This window comes from Pogona vitticeps, chromosome 4, assembly GCF_051106095.1.
Source record: "Pogona vitticeps strain Pit_001003342236 chromosome 4, PviZW2.1, whole genome shotgun sequence".
Classification (NCBI taxonomy): domain Eukaryota; kingdom Metazoa; phylum Chordata; class Lepidosauria; order Squamata; family Agamidae; genus Pogona; species Pogona vitticeps.
Genome location: NC_135786.1, coordinates 3,243,335 through 3,267,697, shown reverse-complemented (window position 1 = coordinate 3,267,697; position 24,363 = coordinate 3,243,335). Strand labels below are relative to the sequence as shown.

General features: G+C 52.7%; 1 protein-coding gene across 1 annotated transcript; it reads right to left on the bottom strand.

Annotated features, from left to right (window-relative positions):
* Nucleotides 1-17,454: 17,454 nt before the first annotated feature.
* Nucleotides 17,455-20,445, bottom strand: FOXS1 (forkhead box S1). Its single transcript, XM_020807846.3, has one exon. The coding sequence runs from the start codon at nt 20,265-20,267 to the stop codon at nt 18,828-18,830; it is 1,440 nt and encodes a 479-aa protein (XP_020663505.3). The 5' UTR covers nt 20,268-20,445; the 3' UTR covers nt 17,455-18,827.
* Nucleotides 20,446-24,363: the final 3,918 nt, after the last annotated feature.

Here is a 24,363-nt window from a genome sequence, read left to right as displayed (position 1 = left end):
GGTGCATCTCGTTTTGGGTTTTGGGACTGGGGTTCCCCAAAGGACAGGTGGCTGGGGGGCCAGGCGTCCTGTGCTCTGCAGTAAGGCCCCTGAAGAAAAGAGAGAGAAATATATATATTTTTGTGGTGTCCACTAAGGACGTTTCCTGATGGAAATGGCTGGTGAAGATTAGTATCCTGTCCATTTGAATCTCAGCTAGGAATCCGGACGCTTACTTTTAAAAGGTCAAGCTCTGAGGTTACCTTTGGCCCCGGTGGTGGAGGTGTGTGCATGTGGGAAGAGAAGGGAGCTTTCTCCGTACCAGAGGAAGGGTGAGCGCAGCTGCTCCTCTTAAGGCCTGATGCTTCCCCCCCCCCATGTCCCGCTCTTCTATCCAGGCTCTTTGCCGCGTGTCCCAAGCGGAGAAGTCGCCTCTGACCTGCGTCTGTCCGACCCGTGGGAGTATGGATTCTGTCTGCCCATCTTGGAGTGCCAGTGTGTCTCTCTGGAATGCAGCTACAGCTCCCGGCTGAATGTAAATAAATGTACAGGCCATACATCAGCCCTTTGTCTCAATGGCTTGCTTTCCGTCTCTGCCTGGGGGAAACTCCACTTTAACTTGGCGTTTTGTGGGCATAGCTTTCTGGACGCCGTGAATGTGCTGAGTGCTGTGCAGAGGTTCAGATCCAAAAGCATAGTGAGGTGTGTGGAGAGTTCAGGGGTTCTGGAGCATTACTCAGGCAGTATTGTCTGTGCACAGTTTGAAAGCAGAGGGGACAGAAATATCCATCTGGCTGCAAAGACCACTCTGGTCAGTTTACACGTTAAACAAATATAACATCAAACAACCATTAAAACAATAAACGTAATAATTGTAAAATCAAAATTATACCCCTGTGCACCAAGAAATGTAACTGACAATAATGAACATGATATGGAGGCAAAGCGGCGGGCCTGACAGTATAAACATTGAGCCAATGCAAACTGCTCTCATTGACCCAGGAAGCCCCACCCTCGGTCTCTTATGTGTGGGTGGCATCACTCCTTAACTGGCTTAGGATCTCCCCCCATCGTTCTCAAAGGATTGCTCTGAAGATCACAGCTCGTTGCTGCATTTTGCAGTCCCCATCCTATGCTCCTACACAGGCATAAATCTCTGCCAGCAGAGTCGTAGTAAACCCTCTACGCAAGTGGAGATGTGAAAGCTTATTAAAGGGGTTCACCCGGGAGGTGCCACTGGGCCCCTGTGTTGTTTACACAGGAAGGATCACCTTGTGTCTCGGGTGCAGATAATTAATTCCTCAGGGAGAATCATGCAGATAACTTTTGGAAATGAGAGCTACATAGCTTCTCTTTGTAATTTTTCGTGGGTCAATAGAGACCTCACCCACCCTTCCCTTTGGATTTTGGAAATGAAACTGACGAGACTCATCCACACAAGGGTGTTATATCTTCTGGGTCATTTTGGGTTTTTTAGTTGCAGATTTGAAGAGGTCGTCCCGGTAGACCACATGGGAAGAAAATTTGGTGCTGGATGTTTTGGGATACACTGGGTCATCCTGCCTCCCCACACATCCCAAATTGGGTTTTTTTTTTTCCTCCCACCTTGCTGGGGGAAAAAATGTTGCAGAGTGTTAAATTTCTGATTTTAAAAAAATCCCCTTTTGCTACAGCGTAGAAGGACCTAGATCCACAGCTGCTTCGAGCTCCCTAAGTCGTCCACCCCTTTCTCATGAACCAGCACTTAAAGTTTCAATAACTCACTCTGAGACATTTGTAGGAGAAAGAATAAAAACATTTCTTTACTTACAATTGCTTGAGATTACAGACTTGGGCATGCTGCTTTCTTTACCGCATGTATACTTAGCAACCAACCGAACAGATCAACAGCAAACAAAACAAACAACCAGAGAAAGAGAGGCGGGGCTCTTTTTGAATTCAGAGGTGCGTGGAAACAATGGGTTACATGAACGACTGACAGCATGCGAGGTTGCAAATAAAACTCCAAGAAGAAGAAGAAGAAGAAGATAGGAGATTTTATTCAAGGGCAGGGAATAGTGACCTCAAGGAGGGTGAAATGCTATTAATAAGCAGCAGGGTTTACATGATTGTGGATGCCATGAAGTCCACTCAATGGATTTGCTCTAGGCAGAATCACAGTTGTGCATGAGCCAAGCGGGGGGGTGGATGGGGGAGAGAAACAACCGGGACCATCAGCAAGAGAACAGGACCACAGTCTTTTTCTGCTGGGGGGTAGGGGGTGAGCTGTGGGTGCAACTCAGCTGCTGGCCAGCCCTTTGGGTACCCAGGGCTTTGCTGCTCCATCCATGCATCCTGGGTCACATGGGACAGAAGGAAGGGGGGCGACCGGCTCTGCATGTTCTTTTGCCAGGGGAGGATTGGCTAGAAGGAGTGTTTGCATTTTGGGCAGGTTGGTTCAGGCTCTTCAAGAGCATTCTCTGTGGGGGTTTTTTTGGCGGGGGGGGGACATCTCCGAATCCTAGACCAAAAAGCCCAGTCGTTTGCCCTGCTTGGAACTCTGCCTGGCCTCTCTAGAAGGGGGTTCCCGGGAAAACCCTTGTGTGAAAACTCTGGAGAGCCCTGGCTGGCAGGGTCACCCAGGGGGGGCGAGAGAGAGAAGGGGGGAGAACCTGACTCAGGATCAGGCGGCTCAACCCCTAGCCTGAGAGCCTGGCGGGAAGCGTTGCACTCCCTGGGATGTCTCCTCCGTTCGGTACCCCACCACATCCTGGGCTGTGTGGAATCGGCTCCTTTCCGCCACCCACCACGCTCGCTCGGGTGAGTCAACGGAGACCAGAGCAGCACCTCCCAAGTGCGGAAGGGAAGAAAGGCTCGACCCTCTTGCAAAAGGAAGGAAGAAGCCGCAGAAGAAGTGCCCCGGGGGGGGGGGGCAAGGGGCCTATCTTTACTTACCTAAGGAGAACACTGTCCTTTTTAAAGCTTTTTTAAAGCATTTCCAGAACCCCACTCAAACCTCAGTCCGGGCCAGGACGGCCATCGAGGCGCTCCATCTGGCAATGACACCCGAGGTTGGGAGCAAGATAAAAGGATGAAATGGGTGACATACTTGGGCACAGTGTCGATACGAACGACAGACTTTGCCTCTGTTCCTCATAAAGGAGGTAGCCGGCATACTGATGTGCTTAATCACTCGCTGCATGATTCAAACAGGACTTGGAAACTTCTTTTTCTTTCTTTCTTTGAGGACGATGGCTTCTTGACTCCCCAAGCCAGCACAGGGCCATCTGGGACTTGCAGTCAGCCACAGTGATTTTTTAAACATTCAGAACGCAGAGCCACAAAACGTGCTGGCCAATCCCCCCCCCTTGCATATTCAGAACTAACTGATCATGATCTTCATAGGGCTTTCAAAGTCATTGAGATAGACGTTTAAGGAGGGGTTTAGCTGATCTGGCATCCCTGCCTCCCACCCCAGTAAGGAGGGATCCGAACCCAGGTCTCCTTTAGTTATTTTTTTTTTAAGGACCTTTCCTAAACTCTGGGATTGCTGTCTGTTCCTTGACTCGGGCAGCCAACGGTCTTGGGCGGCTCTGTGGGAGGCAGGCACCAGGGTTCTGCAGTTACACTCGGGACGCGCGCGTGCGCGCGCACACACACACACACACACACACACACCATGAATCTCTCACAGCCAAGCACGGTCAGGAGGGGCACGTCTGTAGTTGTAGCCCAAAAAGGAAAGTTCCCAAACACAGCAGGATCCAGAAATCTCTAAACCAGGGCCATGTTTGGGTGGATACAGCTTGACCCGCTGGCTGGAGTGACCTGAATTGCGTCCTTTCCCACACCCATCCTTTCTCCCTCCTTGCAAGAAGGCCCTCTGTGGTCTGGGGTCACGTCAGTCCGTTGGTTCCACTAGGAGAGAAGCCACGGGGCCGGCAGGTGGCAAACGCTTTTGCTGCATCACTGTCTGGTGTTTGATGAACCGCAGAAGGGAGCAGGCTGGATGGGAAAGGAAAGGATGCGTGGGACCCCGCTGGGCTCATCCTCGTGTGCTGAGATGCACCTCCACACCCACTCCCCACCTCCCCGCTTGGAGCATCCTTGAGCCCCCCAGGTAGGGCGCCGAGGACGCCCAGCCGAGGTCAGGAAGAGAGGTGAGACGTTGCTAAGCCCCTGTGGCAGGCCGAGGGACGGATTCTGCCTCCGCGCCAGCCAACATCATTCCTGTCTCCTTCGGAGCCGAGGGAGGCTTCCTGGCTGCTGACCGCCCCTGACCAGTTCCTGTCGCTGGCCACCACGGCGGCCCCGGGCAGGCTGGGAAAGGGAGGGCGAGCGGAGCACATCTGGTTCGAGTTAGACCCTGCAGCTGCTGACGTCTCCTTCCTGTCGGGTTCCCACGGGTTTGGCTCTGCCCGAAATTCTGTCGCCCACTTTCAGGGCTTGGCAGGGGAGGAGAGGCGGAAGAGGAGAAGAAAGGAGCCGAGCCAGGCCGCCTTGCAGGGCCGGCAGGCGTGTCAGACGGGGAATGGAGGCCCAGCCGGCCAAAGGCACAAGGAGAGGGAGGGGGGGAGAGGTGGTGGGCAAGAAGGCCCCCCCCCCCCGGCAGTCTCCGGGACCGGCGGCTTCTTTGGTCCGGCCGGGCTCATCTTGGTCTTGCTTCCCATCACCTCTGCATCCCTTTCACCCCACATCCCGTGGGGAGCTTCCCAGACACTCCAGTGGTTTTGGGGTTATGGGTTCCCTCCTTTCAGACATGTGGTAACCCAGGCAGCTGCCAGGCTGGCTCCAGGCTAAAAATGGCCCTGGACTGGATGGCGCTGAGGACAGACGCCGCCTTGCCGAGGCAAACCCAGCCGAGGCCTGGAGGATGGAGACGAAGGCCTGGAGGGAGTCATTCCTGCTCTGGAGAGGAACGACCTGGAGCGCTTCACCCACCTCTGCAGGACGCTCAAACTGATCTCTTCCCCCCCCACACAGTGATGCATAATCACAGCAAACAAGCATGGGGGCCACATGGAGGAGGGGGGGGTGTCTGAATGGTGTAGGTGAAACAGCCCCGTGGGTGTAGCAGGGGAGTGCCTCTTGCACTGGACGCAGGACACATGTGGGTCAGAGACCAAAGCCATAGGGCAGGGACGGGGAACCCATCTCGGGTCCCAGGAAACGCCTTCGGCCGCGTCGTAAGCGTTTCCAAAGGGCAGACATTTGATCTTCCATCGGGGTGCCCGGCATGCCTCCAATCCAGCTGGCACGTTCCGGGTTGATGGTCACAGAGTCTTAGAATCAAAGAAGGATGGAGCTGGAAGGGGCCTCGAAGGCCATCCAATCCAACCCCCCCCCCCCCCGCTTAAGGCAGGAATCTTAAGTCCAAGCAGATTGGACCGAGGGTTGCCCCATTTTCTCCTGAAGGCCCCCAGCGTTGGAGCGCTCGCCACCTCTCAAGGCAACTGGTTCCATCATCGTACTGCTCTCTAACAGTTAAGAAGTTTTTCCTGATATTCAGCTGAAATCTGGCTTCCTCTAACTTGAGCCCATGGTTGTGTGTCCTGCACTCTGGGATCATCAAAAACAGATCTAGCCCCTCCTCTGTATGGCAATCCTTCAAGTATTTGAAAAGTGTCATCGTATCACCCCCCTCGGTTTTCTTTTCTCAAGGCAAAACATGCCCAGTTCTTTCAGCCTTTCCTCCTAGGTCTTGGTTTCCAGCCCCCGATCCTCCTTGTCGCCCTTCTCTGAAACTTGTTCCAGTTTGCCAGCATCCATCTTGAAGTGTCCAGAACTGGACACAGCACTTGAGATGAGGCCTCACCAGTGCTGAACAGAGGACTGGTAACTCACGGGATTTGAACTCCTTGCTTCTGTTAAGGAAGCCTCAAATATCATTTGCCTCATGAGGGCTAGGAGCTTGCTGTTTGCTGTTTAAACACTAAATCTCAGGGCTTGCAACAGATAAGCCAGAGTTGGCCAGACCAAAGGTTGTTAGGCTATTGTAACTTGCCAGTGTGATTCACCGTTGCCTGTGTTGGCCAGGGGTGATGGGAGCTGGAGTCCAACCATCTCTGGAGAGCCATGCCTCACTTTAAAAAGATCCACTTGGCAGGTGAAGGGAAGAAAGGCCTTTATCCACCAGCCACCTACCTCTAGAATAGAAGACTGGCCTAAGTGGACAGTCTTTTGCCTAGGTCAGGGCTTGAAAAAAAGTAACTTTTTAAACACTAGAATCCCTTCTCCAGCTTCCTACATACCTCAGCCTAGTTCTTTACGGGGGGGGGGGGGAAGTGACCTATGGGTGCTTTCTTGGCGATAGTGGCTGTGGGGAGAAGACACCTCTGGTATACAAAGCTACACTTCTCCTGAATCTGGAGGTTCCCTTTCATCCTTTGTGACTCATCACGGATTCCTTCCTCCAGGAATGCTTGGCCACCTGGAGTTGATGGGAATTGTAGTCCAGCCCATCTGGAGGCTGCCAAGAGGCCGCTTTTAAGCCCGCCAGCCAACACCGGAAAGTGCTCTTTGGAACATCATATACGAAGCGTACAAGAGTCCGGATATCGCTCGTGTCGTTGGGCAGAGTGAGGTAGCATCTCGGGGAGTGTTTTTTCTTTTTTCTTTTTTTTCCCTTTGGACTGCCACGAAAGATCAGGAGATGATTAGTAATTTCCTTTCTAATTTCTTGGAGTTTTGCTCTCAGGAATGGGGGGGGGGAGGCGGGTGCGGCTTTTGCTGCCTCGGGTGCCAAAATAACTGCGGGCGGCGTTCGGACCCTTCCAATCCTAGCTCAAACAGGGAAGATGCCCAAGTGAACACCACATCCTTCTTGGACTCCGGCTGTGAAATGCTTTCGGGGTGGCCCGGAGCCGTTCACACCTGTTACAGCAGCCTTGGCTTCGACCATGGGGGGGGGGGACAGATAGGGTGAAGAGTCTGCGTCTTTGCCCACCTCCTTCTCCCCTGGAATCCAGGCAGGGAAAGGAGATGCCGGTTTTGCGCACAGAGGCCAGAGGCCGCTTGCTAGGGTGGCCATAAATCTTCCCCCTACCAAGGAAACCTGGATGCCTGCCTTTGTAAAAGGAAGGAAAAGACCCCCCTGTGTTCTACTACGGGACTCATTTCCTAGGGAAATGTGGATGTAGGATGGGAGTCTGAATTCCTGAAAAATTCTTGGGATCTACACTAATTCCCAGAATCCCCAAGGCATGCATGGGATGGCAGATGTGCTCATCCTCATCGAATGGGTGTCGTGTTGAAGGGGAGGGCGTTGCGCACTCCCATGCTTCAAAATGTATATTCCCCCCCCCCAATTTATAGAACAGCCAGGGCAGGGTAGCCGCGAGAGCCCTGGACTCTGGGGTTAGGGGAGATTGAGGTTCTCTTCCTCTCTGAGTGATGAAGCTCAGCCGTTGACATTGGGACCTTCCTCTCTTGGTGTGCTCTACCTCGCCAGGCTGTTGTGAGAATAAAAGAGTAGAGGAAGGCAGGGGCAGGCAGTGCCTTGAGCTTGGGGGGGGAGTCAGGAGATACGTACACACAGCAAACACACAGAAAAGACCACTCTGGTGCGGCCTGCCTGTGTCTACCCCGTTCTGCCTTCTCCTCTCCTCTGTGAACTCTCCACGCCTGCCTGGCATTTCTGTGGCGCTTTCTCTTAGCCCACGCCGCAGCGCTCTGGGTGGGGCAGCCATCCGAGGCTTCAACCCAGACCCTCCCTCTGTTGATTTTGGCCACTGAGCCGCCCGGGGGCCCACCGCAGAGGCAGGAACCCTTTCCTGATTCTGCAGCCGGCGGCCAAGACCCGGCTTCCCCCGTGGAATTGAGCCCCCGTGAACCTTCCGTGGGCCAGGTTCCTCACCGGCTCCCTTCCAGGCCACCCACAGAGAGGGAGAAAGGAGGTGGGAAATCCAGGCAGGAATAGAAGCCCAAGTCTGTGAGTGTAGGCGCCTATGTGCGCATCATGTGCTATGCACGTAAGGGTGTGCTGGGCATGCAATTGTTTTTTCCGAGAGATCATTGTTTTTTCTGCTCTGGAGCTGGTAGGTCCCTTTTGGTCCCGGTGGCTGAGCCTGGCTCGCTTTGGGGCATTTTGAACCTTTCTAGGGGGCAAGGGGCTGCGGCTGAGGAAGGTGGGAGCCAGTAAAATATTTGGGGTGCAGGAAAGAGTGTAGAGGAATGCACTCTGTGTGTGTTCAGAAGTGCCATTCATCAGCCTAAAAGATTGCCCCACGTCCATTTTGTTAAAAAAAAAAAAAAGCTTTCAGAAGCCAGAAAAGTTAAGATTTTGGCCAAGCCGTCACGGAATTCCTAAGCCAGCAGGGTTCAATACGGTGAGAACTGCATTCTCCCGAAAGTAACTTTTCTAAGCTCTGGGCTCAGGATAGCGTGAGGTTTTGTCCTCTTTCCTCATGTCTCTTGAAGACGGAGAAGCGTCTTGAGGGCCTATCGGTGCCCAGCCTCCCCCCCTCCCCGGACGCCAGCACCTTCCAGACGTGCTTCTTGTCCTGCACATCTGGAAGGCAACCGATTGAAGGGGGAAACGCTGCAGCATATTTAGGGTTGCCAATGCCTTCACTGGTCTCTGTGGCCATCCCGTAAACAGTGGTGTTCTTGGAAAACACCGGCCCTTGACAGTGTTTCTCAGCCTGCTCCAAAAAGCTCCCGTCCAGTGGCTTCTGCACATCACGGTGCTGCTTTTCAAGACAAAGCAGGACGGTAGTTCCTCTGGCCAGCTGGGCCGGTTGTTGCCTTCTGATAAGGCATTTGGGCATGCAGGCATGTGCAAGCGGCTGGCAGGCAAGAGGGAAAACCACATGCCAATTCCACTCCGCGCTAAAGCCAGTGTGCCATAGCGCTCACCCAGTAGAGCGTTTCCACCTTTCACGCAGAGAAAGTTTTTAATGCTCATTATGTGAGCTAGTGGTGTGGAGAAACCGTGGCTTTTGTGTAAAACTGCGCCACTGGTTTCAGTTTTAGAACAAGCCTCTCTCCTCTACTTGACTGTTCCTGAAGGGAGCAAAGAGGCATTTTCACTCACCCGCCCCGAGGAATCAAGGCTGCTCTCCTTCCTCCCTGCCGTGAGCCCCAGAGGCCATGGGGCTTCTCCCAGGAACTCAGCCGGTGGTCTAAGGCAGGGCTTGAATCCATTCATTTCCTTAACTACAACTCCCAGAATCCCCCCCCCAGCCAGCAGGAATTCTGGGACCTGTAGTACAGGAAAAGAATTCCAGGGGCTGGAGTTCTAGAAGAAGGAAAATGTCTCTGCCTCTGTCCACCACCATCATTGCCAGGCAAGGATAAGAACATAAGAACATGAGCCCTGTGCTGGATCAGGCCAAAGGCCCCTCTAGTCCAGCTCCCTGGATCTCATGGTGGACCCACCAGATGCCTCTGGGAGCACATGAAAGACCACGAGAGACCTGTCTCTTGAGCCCCTTCTTCCCCTGCATCTGGCCTTTGGAGGTCCCTCCCTTCGAAGCCTGGAGATTGTACCTCCCCATCATGGCTTGTCACCCGCGATGGACTTTTCCTCCAAGAATCTGTCCCATCCCCTTTTCAAGGCCTCTAGATGCCAGGTGCCATCCCCACATCCTGTGGCAAGGGGTTCCACAGACTAACAACACGCTGGGTCGATAAATATTTTCTTTGGTCTGTTCTCACTCTCTCAACACTCAATTTTGAGTGGATGTCCCCGGGTTCTGCTATCGCATGAGAGGGAAAAGAGCTTCCCTCTCTCCACTTGATCCATCCCCTGCATCATTTCATAAGTCTCCATCATGTCGTCCCCCCCCCCCCCGGTCAGATGCCTTTTCTCTAGACTCAAGAGCCCCAAGGGCTGTCGCCTTTCCTCATCAGGGAATGTGCCCCAGCCCAGTCCTTACTTGAGTCGCTCTGTTTCTGCCCCTTTCCCAGTTCCACAATGTCTTTTTTGAGGATCATTATAATGCTGGGAAGGGAAGAAGAGACACACCCCCCCAAGCACCCCTCGTGGCTGACCAGGTGAAAGCAGGACGCAGGCTGACTACTAGCGTCCAAACCTCTGGATCCGGTCGCTTCTCTTGCCTGCTGGCTGCTGAAACCGTGCGCATTGGTGCCAGCCCACGATGGCCCTCTTTAGCCTTCCAGCGGCTCCTGACTCCCTGCCAAAGAGGCTGAGCCAGCATCATCACCCCCCCCTAAACACAAACAAATGGCCCCCCCAAGAGCTCAGCATCTGGTGCTGCTCCTTCTAGGGTTTGCATCCCACCCACACATCCCCGACCAGGCTTTCTCATCATCCCCTGGCACTGCTCAAGGCGAGATCTCTTCCCCCCCCCCACCTGGAGACCCCTGGGAAGACTTAGCCTGAGACATCAGGCGGTGCCCAGAGGTCTGGCCGTCTGCTCCCGACCATGGCCAAGAAAATGATGAGCTGTCGTTCTGTTCTCCAAGCGATACAGATCCCTTCTGTTTCTGCTCCAGGGGTGCCCAGATGATGCCAGGCTCCCCTCCGTGCCCTCCCGGGCTGCGCCAAAAGCTTTCCAGCAAAGCCGTCTTCTTCTTTTTTAAAAATTAGGAACGTTGCGCAAGGAGGCCCCCGCTTTCCTAAAACTGCTCTTTTTCTCCGGGATAAGGTTTACGGATTTATTTGTCTTAAGGATAAGATGCCTTTCACCCCATACGGGGACCCAATGCGGCGCCCAGTATTGAAAAGAATAGAATTTAAAAAACAGAATAAGTTATACATTTTTTAAAAAAAAATTAACAAACCTACAAAGTGGATTAAAATGCAAGATGTTTTGGAAACGGGCCCCTCACCCGGGCCTTATTAGGGAGATGGCCAGGGTGAACGATGATGGGGCATGGGGGACATAAGCAAAACAGAAAGGGCCAGGAGGCAGGGACAAAGTCCAGCCTGTAACAACCACCCGGTGTCTCCGAGACTTCAGGACATGGAAGAACAGGAGGTGGAAAAAAGTCCAAGCACCCTTTGCCGCCTGGGGGATTCCGCGAGTCGTCATCCAAACGGAAATTTTCCCCAGGGCATCCATCCTACAAGGCCGACCTTTATCCCCAGCGTCCGAACCCCTTCTTCAGAGCTGGTTCCAGGCCTTCATTTCGGGATGCTCTCTCTGTCCCTCGGCCAGCCTCTCGGTTCCTCCACCCCCCTTCCCGGCCAGCAGAGAGCCAGGGTCCCCAAGGATGCCCCGGGGGGGGGGGGACACTGTTCCCTCTCCCCGGCTTGCTCTCACGCTGCAAGTTCCCATCCCTGCCTCTCCAGGGTGGGGTGGGGGGGGACACACACCAAGGACCGAGGGGAGAGGCAGGCAGCTGTATTGGGGGGGGGGGAGAGTGTGTTCCCAGCCTCATCCTCGCAGCCTCCGGCCCAAGAGCGACCGAGGCCCCAGCTGGGTCTGTGGGAACCAGACAGCCCCCCCCCCCCAGGCACAGTTCATCCGCGCTGGCTTCCTTCGGTGCCCCCGGGGGACCGTAGAAAGGAGGCAGCCGGGGCCAAGTCTTCCCCGCGCAGGCGCCTGTTTGGACGCCAACATGATGTCTGTCCCAAAATATTGTGTCTTTTTGCTGGAGAGCCAGGCCCGGGGAGGAGAAGAAGGGGGGACGGCGGAGCAGCGGAGGAGAGAGCCCCCGGGAGAGTCTTTCTCTGCTCGGAGTGGGATCAAGGCGCATGGGTTGAGCATGGGGGGGGGACACATGCATGGTTGGGCTGTGGGAAGCTTCTGCGGAGGAGAGGGGAGAATGGGATGTTGCTGGTCCCTCTGGCACCCCAACGCTGCCCTCCTGTCAAGAGCAAAAGGTCCGAAGGGGGAACCAGGGTGGCAGCCTCACCGTCTGCGGACAGGCGGGAGAGTCACGGCTGACCCAAAGTGTTTTGCTGACTGAGGCCTGCCCTAGTCCAGGGCTTGGAAAGTTCCTTTTTTTCCAACCGGGAATTCCTGAGCCAGCCTGATGACTTAAGAGGGCTATAGTCCACGACAGGGACTTTTTTCCCCCGGGCACGGATCCAGAGTTCCACTTCCATCCCGCTCCAGGTTTCTCTCCCTCAACCTTAGCTCCTCCTCTGCGTAGTAGGAAGGATGGTGGCCTCCTTTGCAAGGCTGTTGTGAAGAGGCTTGGAGGAGGGTTGCAAAGCGCTCCCTTCCATGTGAGAGTCAGACTCAAAACAGGTCCGCTGTATCTACACTTACACGGCAACATCCAGACTGCCAGCACTGGAAGAAACAGACATAATTGGGCTTTTTAAAAGGCACACAAAGGAGGAGGTCGAGCCTGCAACAGGATTAGGCCCAAAGCCCCCTTTCCCTCCCAGAAGAAATACAACATCTGTAGATGCCATTGAACTTGGGAGACTCCGTAGCAAATTCCACACACACGGGGGACCGCATGAGAGTTGCTCTTGCATCTTTGCATTGAACACACAGGGTTTTGTTTTATTTTTTAAGTACATGGAAATACTTGAATCAGAAAAGCGTCGGCAAATGCCAGCTTCAGAAGAAAGGGAAGGGCTCCGATTCCTCCTTTCTTCCCTGCTGAAGTCCTGAAATGTATCACCGTCACCTTTTTCTACTTTTAAAGAAAGGCTTTATAGTTAAAATGAAATCCCCCGTCTCTCTCTCTCTCTCTCTGTGTGTTGTCCTCTTAAGTCGGAACTTACAGCAACTCTAGTAGGGCTTTAAGGTAAATAAGATATTTAAGGATCGGTTTTATCAGTTTTACCCCCCCCCACCAGTCAGTTTCCATGGCTTGGGTGGGGATTCAAACCCAGGCCTCCTTATTTCCAAGTCCATTGCTCTATCCACTTCACCACATTGTCCTGAAAGGCCCTTTGAATGGCTCTGAAAAACAGCCCCTCTCCAAATGATAACTCCCCTATAAATGTACACTGGGAATTGGGGAAGTTTTAAAGGGTACAAAAACTTCTAATCAAATCTCACTAGACCGGTTTGGGGCTATTACCCAAGTCAAGAAATCTTATTTGAAATTCCTAAGTTGTAGGAATTTTGCAGGAAAACCTTACAGAGGTCTTGTTCAGAATGGCACTTGAGGAAATTCACGTCCAAGGATGTCGGGAGTGTGTAACAGAACAAAATCAATGTTGTGACTGAATCCGAAGAAGACCAAAAATGAGGCTTGTAAAGGAATTGTGTAAGTTTAGTAGTGAGGACAGTGAAAGAATCAAAATTGTTCCAAGATTTTTTTTGTACCTGAATTCAGCCATTAACCTGAATGAAGACAGCCACCAAGAAATTAAAAGGATTTCGATAATCTGAGAGGGTCCAAGAACGTTTCTTAAGGGTGAAGGAGGGGCTGCTGGAGACCATGGCCAAGATCATCCATACTGTGGGATTCTCAGCTAAGATGCATGCATGCGAAAGCAGAATCGTGGGAGAAAACTTACAGGAAAGAAACTGATTTATTTTAAACGTGGTGTTAGGAGAGCTTCGGGAATGACAGGGAACTGGGCGCCAGATCAAATGAAGCCTGAACTCTCCTGAGAAGCACTTATGACTAAACCGAGTCTCTTGTACTTTGCCACATCAGGTTCATCGGGAGAGGCAATAATGCTAGAAGAACTGGAAGCGGGAAAAGAGGAAGGCTAAATGTGAAATGGATGGACTCAATAAGGAAACCATGGCCTTCAGCATGCCAGACCTGAGCTGTTGGCGACAGGATCTCTTGAAGATCACTAGGTCATAGGGTCACCGGAAATCAGAAACGACTTGACAGCACATAACACACAAACATGTAGGTCTGAGATTATTTGGGGTTCCTTGCTACCAGCATTCCTATCTATCCAAAACGTTAAGTTCTCCTGTGTTCCCTGGGACTTCGTCTGCAAGGACATGTGCATAGGATTATCTATAGGACGATGGCCTAAAGGTGGGTTTCAACCGTGCAACCGCACAGGGAAGAAAACAAACCAGAGAGGAAGCTGCAACACAATAAGCAAGCTGTAAAAAGAATGTTTTGCTGCAGGAGCCACCGGGCAAAACTGCACTGCTCAGAAAAGTTTAATTTTTTTTAAAACTACTGTTCCCTGTGTTCTTAAGATTTCCAGTAGCCATGCTGGCTGGAGTCTTCTGTGATGTTTTTATCCCAAAAGATACCGTAACTGTTCCAAGCTCTGATTAAAACAGAGAGGTCAGGATTTCCCCCCCTTCCAGGCTTATTATGTTATATAACGGCAGCCCCCCAAATCCACACCCCATCCCTGCTAAAATAAAATATCACAATAAGAAGTAGTCATTCTAAAGCATTATATGACACCTAAGGACGCACAACCCCACTTGTTTAGAAAAGGCATCCATGGGTTGTCTCGTAAGCAGGAAGGAATAAAATACAGTGGTGCCTCGCTAGACGATGATAATCCGTTTCACTGAAATCGCTGTTTAGCGAAATCATTGTCTAGCAAAAAGCATTCCCCCCACTGAAACCTGTTTAATGCGTTCCAATGGGGAAGAATCATCGTTGTCTAGCGAGGACCGGCCATAGGAAAGCCGCTTTGCAAACCACCGATCAGCTGTTTAAATCGCTGTCTTGCGGAGCTTAGGTCCCGAAAACACCCGTTTGCGAGCACGGAGGGAGCTGTCAAAATCGTCATCTAGCGAAAATTGGTTTGCGAAGCAGGAACCAAACATTGTCCAGCGAAATTCCCCCATAGGAATCACTGTTTTGCAAATCGCTATAGTGATCGCAAAAAGTCAATGTCTAGTGAAAAAACTGTCATGCGGGGTAACCGTCTAGCGAGGCACCACTGTAAATCTTTCATGTGCTCATGATTGCTCTCTTGAAGGGACCTCTTGCGTTGAGCAAACCCATCCGGTTGAAGGCCTCCGAGTTTCAGCCACTTTAGGGTGACCCAGCAAAGCCATTGAGGGACCTGTAGCCCTTGGCCACAATGTGGATAGCCTTCTTTGCGTCTCACCACCTTCCTGCTGGTCGCACTCCCCAAGGATGGTGCGCCGGGCTCACGCAGCACGACTTCATGGGTTGGTGAGCTTCTCCTTCCGAGAGCCACCGTAACCCCCCCCCCCCGCTTCTGGAGGTTGCTTGACTGTCACAGAACAGCTAAGCTGACACCCGGTCAAGGGGTCAAGGGGAGGATGCTGGGTTCGGGCTGGAAAGATCCAAGATGGTGTGAGAAAGGGAAAGGGGTGGCACCCGTTCCAAGCAGGAGGAGGCCAGGAGCTGCTCAGAGGCACCGGAAAAGCTGGAGGGGTGGGAGAGGCACCAACTAACAAACTCCATGGCCCACGCTGGGCAGGCTGGGCAGACAGTCGTGGAGGAAACTGGGAGCGGCCAAGGAACCCCGGATGACCACCCCTCTCCCTGGGGAGGATCCTCCATTTGGGTCATCACTTCCTTCCAAAGAGTGATCTGTGTCTCAAAGAGGGATTTCCCCATTGAATCTGCCCCACTGCTCAGTCAATCGGGGTGTCCGTCAGGAGATTTTGGCCCTGAGGGAAGACGTCCGAGCTTGGTCAAGACATGCTCTCCTTCTCTCTCATTCCTCACCCCAGACACATTTTGCTCACATCGCAAAAGTAAATGCCCCAATCAAAGGTTCGGAGATCCTGGGTTTCTTTTGGACCTCTGAGGGTTTTAGTCCGAAGCTCCCCTGCGTTTCCTAATTTGGACCCAGCCTCACCTCACCCAGACCATTAGCTTTCACAACCATCGGGGAAGGGGGGGGGTTAATTCCGGAAGGGAAGGATGTTCCCCATCCCTGCTGTCATGTAGCGCACTCAAATTGCCAATGAAGGTAGGAAGGAGAGAGGAAAGAGAGAGGCTGCCCACCCCCCATCAGCCTACAATCATCCTATGTGGCTAAGCTAGGATTTGAACTCAGACCTCTCCGAAGTCAACGCAACACTCAAACAGCCACTTATAAGACAGCGCATCGTTTAAATGTCCCACGATGCTCATGTGCGCACACCCCCACGCCCACGGCTGAATGGGCTTTGGCATGGCTAACCCGCTTTGTTTGGGATGCGCCGGCTTCCTTTGAGCCAGGCGACGGACTCTGTCAAGCGGGCTTAAGTCAGATCTGATGTCTCCGAGGAAGAAAGGAGACGGAAAGCGCCAGCCAACACATTTCCTGCCCGTGGACTCTCTCCAGCTGGCTATCCAGATACCGACGGGCGGCGTGTTGAACCACAAGCTGTCTCTTCTGAGTCACTCACCGTCTTTTGAAGGAGGATAAATCCTGCCTCTCCTCCTTCTTTATGGCTCCCAGTCCTTGGCGTTGCTCAGCCACCTAAAAAAAAGGGGGGCAATTCGCTCGGCAGCGATTGCCCCAGCAAGCCGACGGCCAGTGGCAAAGTGCACAGTTTGCCCACACTGCTAGGGAGGGCATGGATGGGAACCATGTGAATAAAGAAAAAAAAGGAACTGTGCAGCTGCCGGAAGTGGCCTTACTCTGGCTTGCAGGGCCCCCCCCCCCAAGTTTGTGAGAGTCTCATCAGGGCACTGAACCAATTCTGCCTACCCTGAGTGAGTGTCCATCGCTGAGCAGGGATTCGAACTCAGGTCTCGCCAGTTGGTCACTCTGTCCACGACACACCGCACTGGGCACACACGCACACCCACCCCATAGGAATGGCCAAGAAATAAGATCTGCAAAACCCAGTCTGTATGTGATGCTAGTTACAACACGGACACACACCTAACCCTCTTCCATGGCTGGTGCTTTCCTGATGACAGGCGCGAGGAAAAAGACAGCTCTGCGTGCACTGGAAATCCTGTCGTACCGATTTTTAAGAGGTTCTTTTCCTGTGTAAAAAAAGAGGGGAATGCCAATCCCTCCGGGCGACCTTTGCCCTCTGTTCTCCGGCACCCCTCCTTTTAGGGTTTCGGGAACCCGGTTCCTTCCCTCTCTGGGGCTTTTTCCCTCCTTGAGACGCCCGATGGTTTTAACAAGCCAGCAAATGGGCCCCTGCCCCTTCAGCCCCCAGCTGGCCAGGATCCGCACCCGAAAGGGTCTCTTTAACTCTTCAATCTTCTTCTGAAGGGGATGCAGGCGAGGCCACCACCCCAGGGGACCTCTGGCTGGCTGGGGGTCCTGTCCTGTAGCCATTCCTGAGCTCTGGGAACAAGAGGAATCCTTTGACAGAGGGACACCCCCCCCCGTTTCCCCCCCAAACATACACGCATGGCATTGTCCGGGGCGAGTAGACACTTCGCTTGCCACTCCAAGCCAGGCTCACGTCTGCCTTGATGCTAAGAAAGGAGGGGCATCCCATTTTTTGGCCAGGTGGTGGGAAAAAGCCATCCCTCCCTCCCTCTTGCTTAAACATGCTCACATGGGGTTCAGCCCCCCCCCGCACCCCACTCCAAATCTGCCAGCCCAGAGATTTGGGGAAAACTGGGTTCTCTGGAGTTCCACCACGGCCATCTGCCCAAACGCCAGTCCCACTGGGCGGTTTCCCCGCCACGAACCCATCCCACGCATAAAGTCAGCCATGCCAAGAGAGAGATGTCAAATACCGGAAGCGAAAAGGCTGTGGCAAAGGCAGCTGATTTTTATTATGAGTGGTTTTCGGGTCCTCAGAGAGAGAGAGAGAGAAACAGAGCGCATCTGATTCTGAGCATGTGAAGAGTGTTTGCCTTAAAAAAAGGTAAAGACTGACCTCCGGAAAACAGTGTGGCACAGACATTAGATGGTTCATACTTAGGAGATGGCATTTAAATCCCCAGGAAGCATCAACGCCAGGGGTTGCCAACCTGGGGTGACCCGTGTGTTCTTGGACTGCAACTTCCAGAAACACAGCTGGCAGTGAAGGCTTCTGGGAACTGGAGTCCAAGAAAACCTGGGTCACCCAAAGTAAGGAGGACCCACTGATCTATGCCAACTGGCGCCCTCCCCCTTGCACAGGGAAGTGGTCTGGAACAAATTTCAATAAATAACACAGCTAGGCTGATCTGCAATCACACTATTTGAATACAGTACACTGACATAAGAATTGTGTATTGGGCAACCTCGGGTCATGTGCTAAGTACCCTGTTTTTAAGGGTTCCAATGTTTTTGGTTCAGTTTTGTTTAAAAAAAAACAATTCTTCTAGAAGAAAACAACATAGTTGAAACCAACTAGTGCTATCTTGATCCCCTCGATTTTACTCTCTCTGGTCAAAAGGACATGCCAGCGGTTCACAACAGTTGCTGCCAAAGAGCTCGGCCACACCAGGTAGAACAAGTGCCTGCCCACCAAGCAAGTTACTGACCAGGGTGTCCTGCGGTTATTTAGCTGAAACCGGAGGCTGGCCAGGATTTGGCCGTCCTTTGTGAGCTGAAGTTTTCACTTCTGACTTTTTCTACTTTTCCCAAACATGGCTTTCAGCTTCCACCTTCCCTAGCAAATGTTTTGCTCTCTTCCAGCAGAGCAACGGGGTCTGTACAGAAGTGCATTTACCTGGCTAGTCTCAAATCAAAACACTAGAATCACCGACCCGTCAAGTTGGAAGGGGGACCCCCCCCCGAGAGCCATCCGAGTCCTACCCGATCGCGGATGCAGGAAATCCTGAGTTCAAGAATCCCTAACCGAGGGCAGCGTGAACCCTATTTGAAAGCCTCCGATAAAGGGAATTAAATAAGGCACACATATGTTTATGCAAATAAAATAAAACGCTTGGTCCCATCCAGCAAGGAGCGTGTCACCTTTTTTTATCTGGAGGAAACCAGAAAGAGGAGTGGCAGCTTCTTTCTCATCGTCCTTTCCAACTGTTCACGGCAGGAGTCCGTAAGCGAATCGTGAATGCCAAGCCACAGCCCATAGTCTGGAAAAGTTACTTTCCTAGTCTCTTAGGGGATTTTGAGACTTCTGGTTTTTAAAAGGCCCCTAAACCCTTTTCCGAACCCTAACCCCCTCCCCTCCACCCTATCCCTCAAAGAAAAACATGCCTGGGGTCCTGTAGAGGCAGTGGGGGAGGCCCAGAGGGTACCCATTGCCCCCAGGGAGGGAGAAGGGCCCCCCAGCCCAAGTCTCCTGTTCCCCCAGGAGGTGCGTGAAGGGGGCTGGCTGGAGGGCTGGCGCTGAAGAGGCTGCGGCCGCTGGGGGTCCGGCCAAGAGGTGGTCCAAGGCTGCGCCATAGCTGTGGTCGTTGACGCAGAAGTTCAGCGCCTGCAGGCGGCACTGGTAGTTCCCGCTGCGGGCATCGGGGCCAGGGTAGCCCAGAGACCCAAAGACTGGCAGCCCCGAGGAGGCCTTGGGGTAGCCTTCGTCCTCGAAGGCGGACGGGCAGGTGGGCGAGGTCTGGCAGGACCGGCTGGACGAAGCCAGGAAGGCCGGGAAAGATGGGGCCACGGAGTCCGAGGGCTGGCACATCTCCTTCCCGCCATGCCCGCCCTCGGAAAGCCTTCGGGGTGCTTCGCTGGGCAGGCTGTCGAGAATCTGCCCAGCCTCCCTGCCGGGCTGGGGGGCTTGACTTCCCGCCCGCTCCTCCAGGGGAGGGCCCGGGGGGTCCCCAAAAGCATCCTCCATCCTCTGGGAATTCCCGTCCGTCTGGGAGGAGTAACCGAGGGCTCGGTGGCACAGCTGGGGTTTGGATCCTGCCGGGAGGCCCAGTGGCCGAGGCCTTGGCGGGAAGACCTTGCCGCAGACCAGACGCCCCGGGCCATCTTCTCGGTCCCTCTGGCCGCCTGGGGGCATCTCTAAGGGCAGAGGTTGTGAGGGGCCTGGCACCTCCCGGCAGGAGCTGCGGAGGGCACTCAAAGGGGTGGGCGGAGAACCGGCGTCCTCGGTCTTGATCGGCTTCTCTGCCAAAAGCTGGCCCACCGGGTCAGGCGGGCAGGCTGGGCGTCTCGGGCGGGCTTCCCCGGCCTCTGCCAAGGGCCGCTGATGAGGGCCCGGCCCTCGCTTGCGGGTGAACCGCCGCCGGCGCCGCAGGAAGCTGCCGTTCTCGAACATGTCGTAGCACTCCGGGTGCAGGGTCCAGTAGCTGCCTTTCCCGGGCTTCTTGTCGTCCCGGGGCATCTTGACAAAGCACTCGTTGAGCGAGAGGTTGTGGCGGATGCTGTTCTGCCAGCCTTGCTTGTTGTCCCGGTAGTAGGCAAAGCGGCCCATGATGTAGCGGTAGATGCCGTTCAGCGTGATGCGCCTCTCGGCGGTGCTCTGGATGGCCATGGTGATCAGAGCGATGTAGCTGTAGGGGGGCTTGCCACCGTCATTGGGGGTCCCCTGCAGACGGGACCCCAGGAAAGGCTCGGAGGCGCAGTAGCCCAGAAGCCCCATGGCCGGCTGGCCGGCTCCGGAGGGTTGGCCGACGGCAGGCCGGACCGGGTGAGAAGAAGAGGCTGGCCTGGGAGCGTCGAGCTGCATCGTCCAGCCGGCGAGGTGGAAGGCTGGAGAGAGCCAGCCCAGAGTCTGGTGGAAAAAACAGTCCCATCGCTTGGTTTAAACGCTGTCAGGTCCAGCCTCTCCTCCTCCTCCTGGAAAAGGCACCCGGCTGGACCAGACGGCTCCACCTCCTGCCCACGGCCATGACCCCGGGAGGGAGGGAAGGGGGGGGAGCAAGAAGCAACTCCAGCCACGTTCCTGGAGAATCTCAAGCCTTTCCAAGCCCCCAGAGCCAAAGAAACCCAAGCATCTCTCCGAGCAGGAAACGGCCCCGGCCAGCAGGGCAGAATCCTTCCCAGACACAGCTGGGTGGCGGCGGGAGAGGAGGAGGAGAGGAAAAGAACAGCCAACGGAGAACACAGAGATGATGCACAAGTCATGCTGCCACTGGGAAAATACAAAAGGTGGGTGGGTGGGTGTGGGGGAAACCAGCCACACGGACCAGGCTGGAAAAGCTGAAATCCCCGTCACCAAGGTCTTCGGCCAGACCACCACGGCGCCCGTCTTGGTGTGCATCTGGAGGTGGCTGGCTGGCTGGATGCATGGCAGATCCATGGCTCGCCCTGTGCCCCGGAGCCCGTCTGTAAAGTGACTTTCTTCGCCTACAACTCCCAGAATTTCCGAGGAGGTGTCACCCTTAAAAGTAACTTTCCCAAACGTTGCTCGGAATATGCCTTTCCCTGTGACTTTGGGAGTCTTTTGGAAAGCAGGACACAAAATAGACGCGAAGGTGGCAACAAGCATAAACTTTGTTATGTTGTCACGTCGCCTCCAACGTACGGCAACCCTACGATCTCCAAAATGTCCAGCCCTCAACTGCCCTGCTCTGCTCTTGCAAACACAAGCCTGTGGCTTCCTTTAGGGAGTGGGTCCACCTCGTATGGGGTCCTCCTCTTTTCCTGCCGCCTTCCACCTTTCCCAGCATTATTGTCTTTCCAGAGATTCCTGTCTTCTCATGAGGTGCCCAATGGAGGACAGCCTCAGTGTCAACATTTTTGCCTCCACAGACAGTTCAAGTTTGATTGGCTCTAGGATCCAGTTTGTTCGACTTTCTGGCCGTCCAGGCGATCTGCAAAATTCTCCTCCTCCAGTGTGTTTAGTCGTTTAGTCGTGTCCGACTCTTCGTGACCCCATGGACCAGAGCACGCCAGGCCCTCCTGTCTTCTACTGCCTCCCGGAGTTGTGTCAGGTTCATGTTGGTTGCTTCGCAGACACTGTCCAGCCATCTCATCCTCGGTCGTCCCCTTCGCCTCTTGCCATCACACTTTCCCAACATCAGGGTCTTTTCCAGGGAGTCTTTTCTTCTCATTAGATGGCCAAAGTACTGGAGCCTCAGCTTCAGGATCTGTCCTTCCAGTGAGCACTCAGGGTTGATTTCCTTTAGAACTGATAGGTTTGTTCTCCTTGCAGTCCAGGGGATTCTCAAGAGCCTCCTCCAGCACCACAATTCAAAGGCATCAATTCTTCGGCGGTCTGCTTTCTTTATGGTCCAGCTCTCACTTCCATACATCACGACAGGAAAAACCATAGCTTTGACTATTCGGACTTTTGTTGGCAAGGTGATGTCTCTGCTTTTCAAGATGCTGTCCAGATTTGTCATCACTTTCCTCCCAAGAAGAAGGCGCCTTTTAATTTCAGGGCTGCTGTCTCCATCTGCAGTGATCATGGAGCCCAGGAAGATAAAATTTGACACTGCCTCCATATCTTCCCCTTCTATTTCCCAGGAGGTGATGGGACCAGTGGCCATGATCTTAGTTTTTTTGATGTTGAGTTTCAGACCGTTTTTTGCACTCTCCTCTTTCACTCTCATTACAAGGTTCTTTAATTCCTCCTCACTTTCTGCCATCAGAGTGGTATCATCTGCATATCGGAGGTTGTTGATATTTCTTCCGGCAATCTTAATTCCGGCTTGGGTTTCTTCCAGTCCAGCCTTCCGCATGATGTATTCTGCATATAAGTTAAATAAGCTGGGGGACAATATACAGCCTTGCCGTACTCCTTTCCCAATTTTGAACCACTCAGTTGTTCCATGACCAGTTCTAACTGTTGCTTCCTGTCCCACATATAGGTTTCTCAGGAGACAGATAAAGTGGTCAGGCACTCCCATTTCTTTAAGAACTTGCCATAGTTTGCTGTGGTCCACACAGTCAAAGGCTTTCGCATAGTCAATGAAGCAGAAGTAGATATTTTTCTGGAACTCTCTGGCTTTCTCCATAATCCAGCGCAAGTTAGCAATTTGGTCTCGAGTTCCTCTGCCTCTTCGGAATCCAGCTTGTACTTCTGGGAGTTCTCGGTCCACATACTGCTGAAGCCTACCTTGTAGGATTTTGAGCATAACCTTGCTAGCGTGCGAAATGAGTGCAATTGTACGGTAGTTGGAGCATTCTTTGGCACTGCCTTTCTTTGGGATTGGGATGTAGACTGATCTTTTCCAATCCTCTGGCCACTGTTGAGTTTTCCAAACTTGCTGGCATATTGAATGTAGCACCTTAACAGCATCATCTTTCAAGATTTTAAATAGTTCAACTGGAATGCCATCACCTCCACTGGCCTTGTTGTTAGCCAGGCTTTCTAAGGCCCACTTGACTTCGCTCTCCAGGATGTCTGGCTCAAGGTCAGCAACTACATTGTCTGGGTTGTCCGGGATATCCACATCTTTCTGATATAATTCCTCTGTGTATTCTTGCCACCTCTTCTTGACGTCTTCTGCTTCTGTTAGGTCCCTCCCATTTTTGTCTTTTATCATGTTCATCTTTGCGCAAAATGTTCCTCTAATATCTCCAATTTTCCTGAACAGATCTCTGGTCTTTCCTTTTCTGTTATCTTCCTCTATTTCTTTGCATTGTTCATTTAAGAAGGCCCTCTTGTCTCTCCTTGCTATTCTTTGGAAGTCTGCATTCAAGTTTCTGTAACTTTCCCTATCTCCCTTGCATTTTGCTTCCCTTCTCCTCTCTGCTATTTCTAAGGCCTCGTTGGACAGCCACTTTGCTTTCTTCCATTTCCTTTTCTTTGGGATGGTTTTCTTTGCTGCCTCCTGGACAATGTTACGAGCTTCTATCCAAAGTTCTTCAGGCACTCTGTCCACCAAATCTAGTTCCTTAAATCTGTTCTTTACTTCCACTGTGTATTCATAAGGGATTTGGTTTAGATTATACCTGAGTGGCCCAGTGGTTTTTCCTAATCTCTTCAGTCTAAGCTTGAATTTTGCTATGAGAAGCTGATGATCAGAACCGCAGTCAGCTCCAGGTCTTGTTTTTGCTGACTGTATAGAGCTTCTCCATCTTTGGCTGCAGAGAATATAATCAATCTGATTTCGATATTGCCCATCTGGTGATTTCCATGTATAGAGTCGCCGCTTGTGTTGTTGGAAAAGAGTGTTTGTGATGACCAGCTTATTCTCTTGACAAAACTCTATTAGCCTTTGTCCTGCTTCGTTCTGAACTCCAAGGCCAAACTTCCCTGTTGTTCCTTTTATCTCTTGGCTCCCTACTTTAGCATTCCAGTCCCCTAGAATGAGAAGAACATCTTTCTTTGATGTCAGTTCTAGAAGGTGTTGTAAATCTTCATAGAATTGTTCAATTTCAGTCTCCTCAGCAATGCTGGTTGGTGCATAAACTTGGATTATTGTGATGTTGAATGGTCTGCCTTGGATTCGTATTGACATCATTCTATCATTTTTGAGATTGTATCCCATTACAGCTTTTCCCACTCTTTTGTTGACTATGAGGGCTACTCCATTCCTTCTACGGGATTCTTGTCCACAATAGTAGATATGATAATCATCTGAGCTGAATTCGCCCATTCCTGTCCATTTTAGTTCACTGATGCCCAGGATGTCGATGTTTATTCTTGCCATCTCCTGTTTGACCACCTCCAGCTTCCCAATGTTCATAGATCTTACATTCCAGGTTCCTATGCAGTATTTTTCTTTGCAGCATTGGATTTTCCTTTCACTTCCAGGCACGTCCACAGCTGAGCGTCCTTTCAGCTTTGGCCCAACCACTTCATTAGCTCTGGAGCTACTTGTACTTGTCCTCCGCTCTTCCTCAGTAGCATGTTGGACACCTTCCGACCTGAG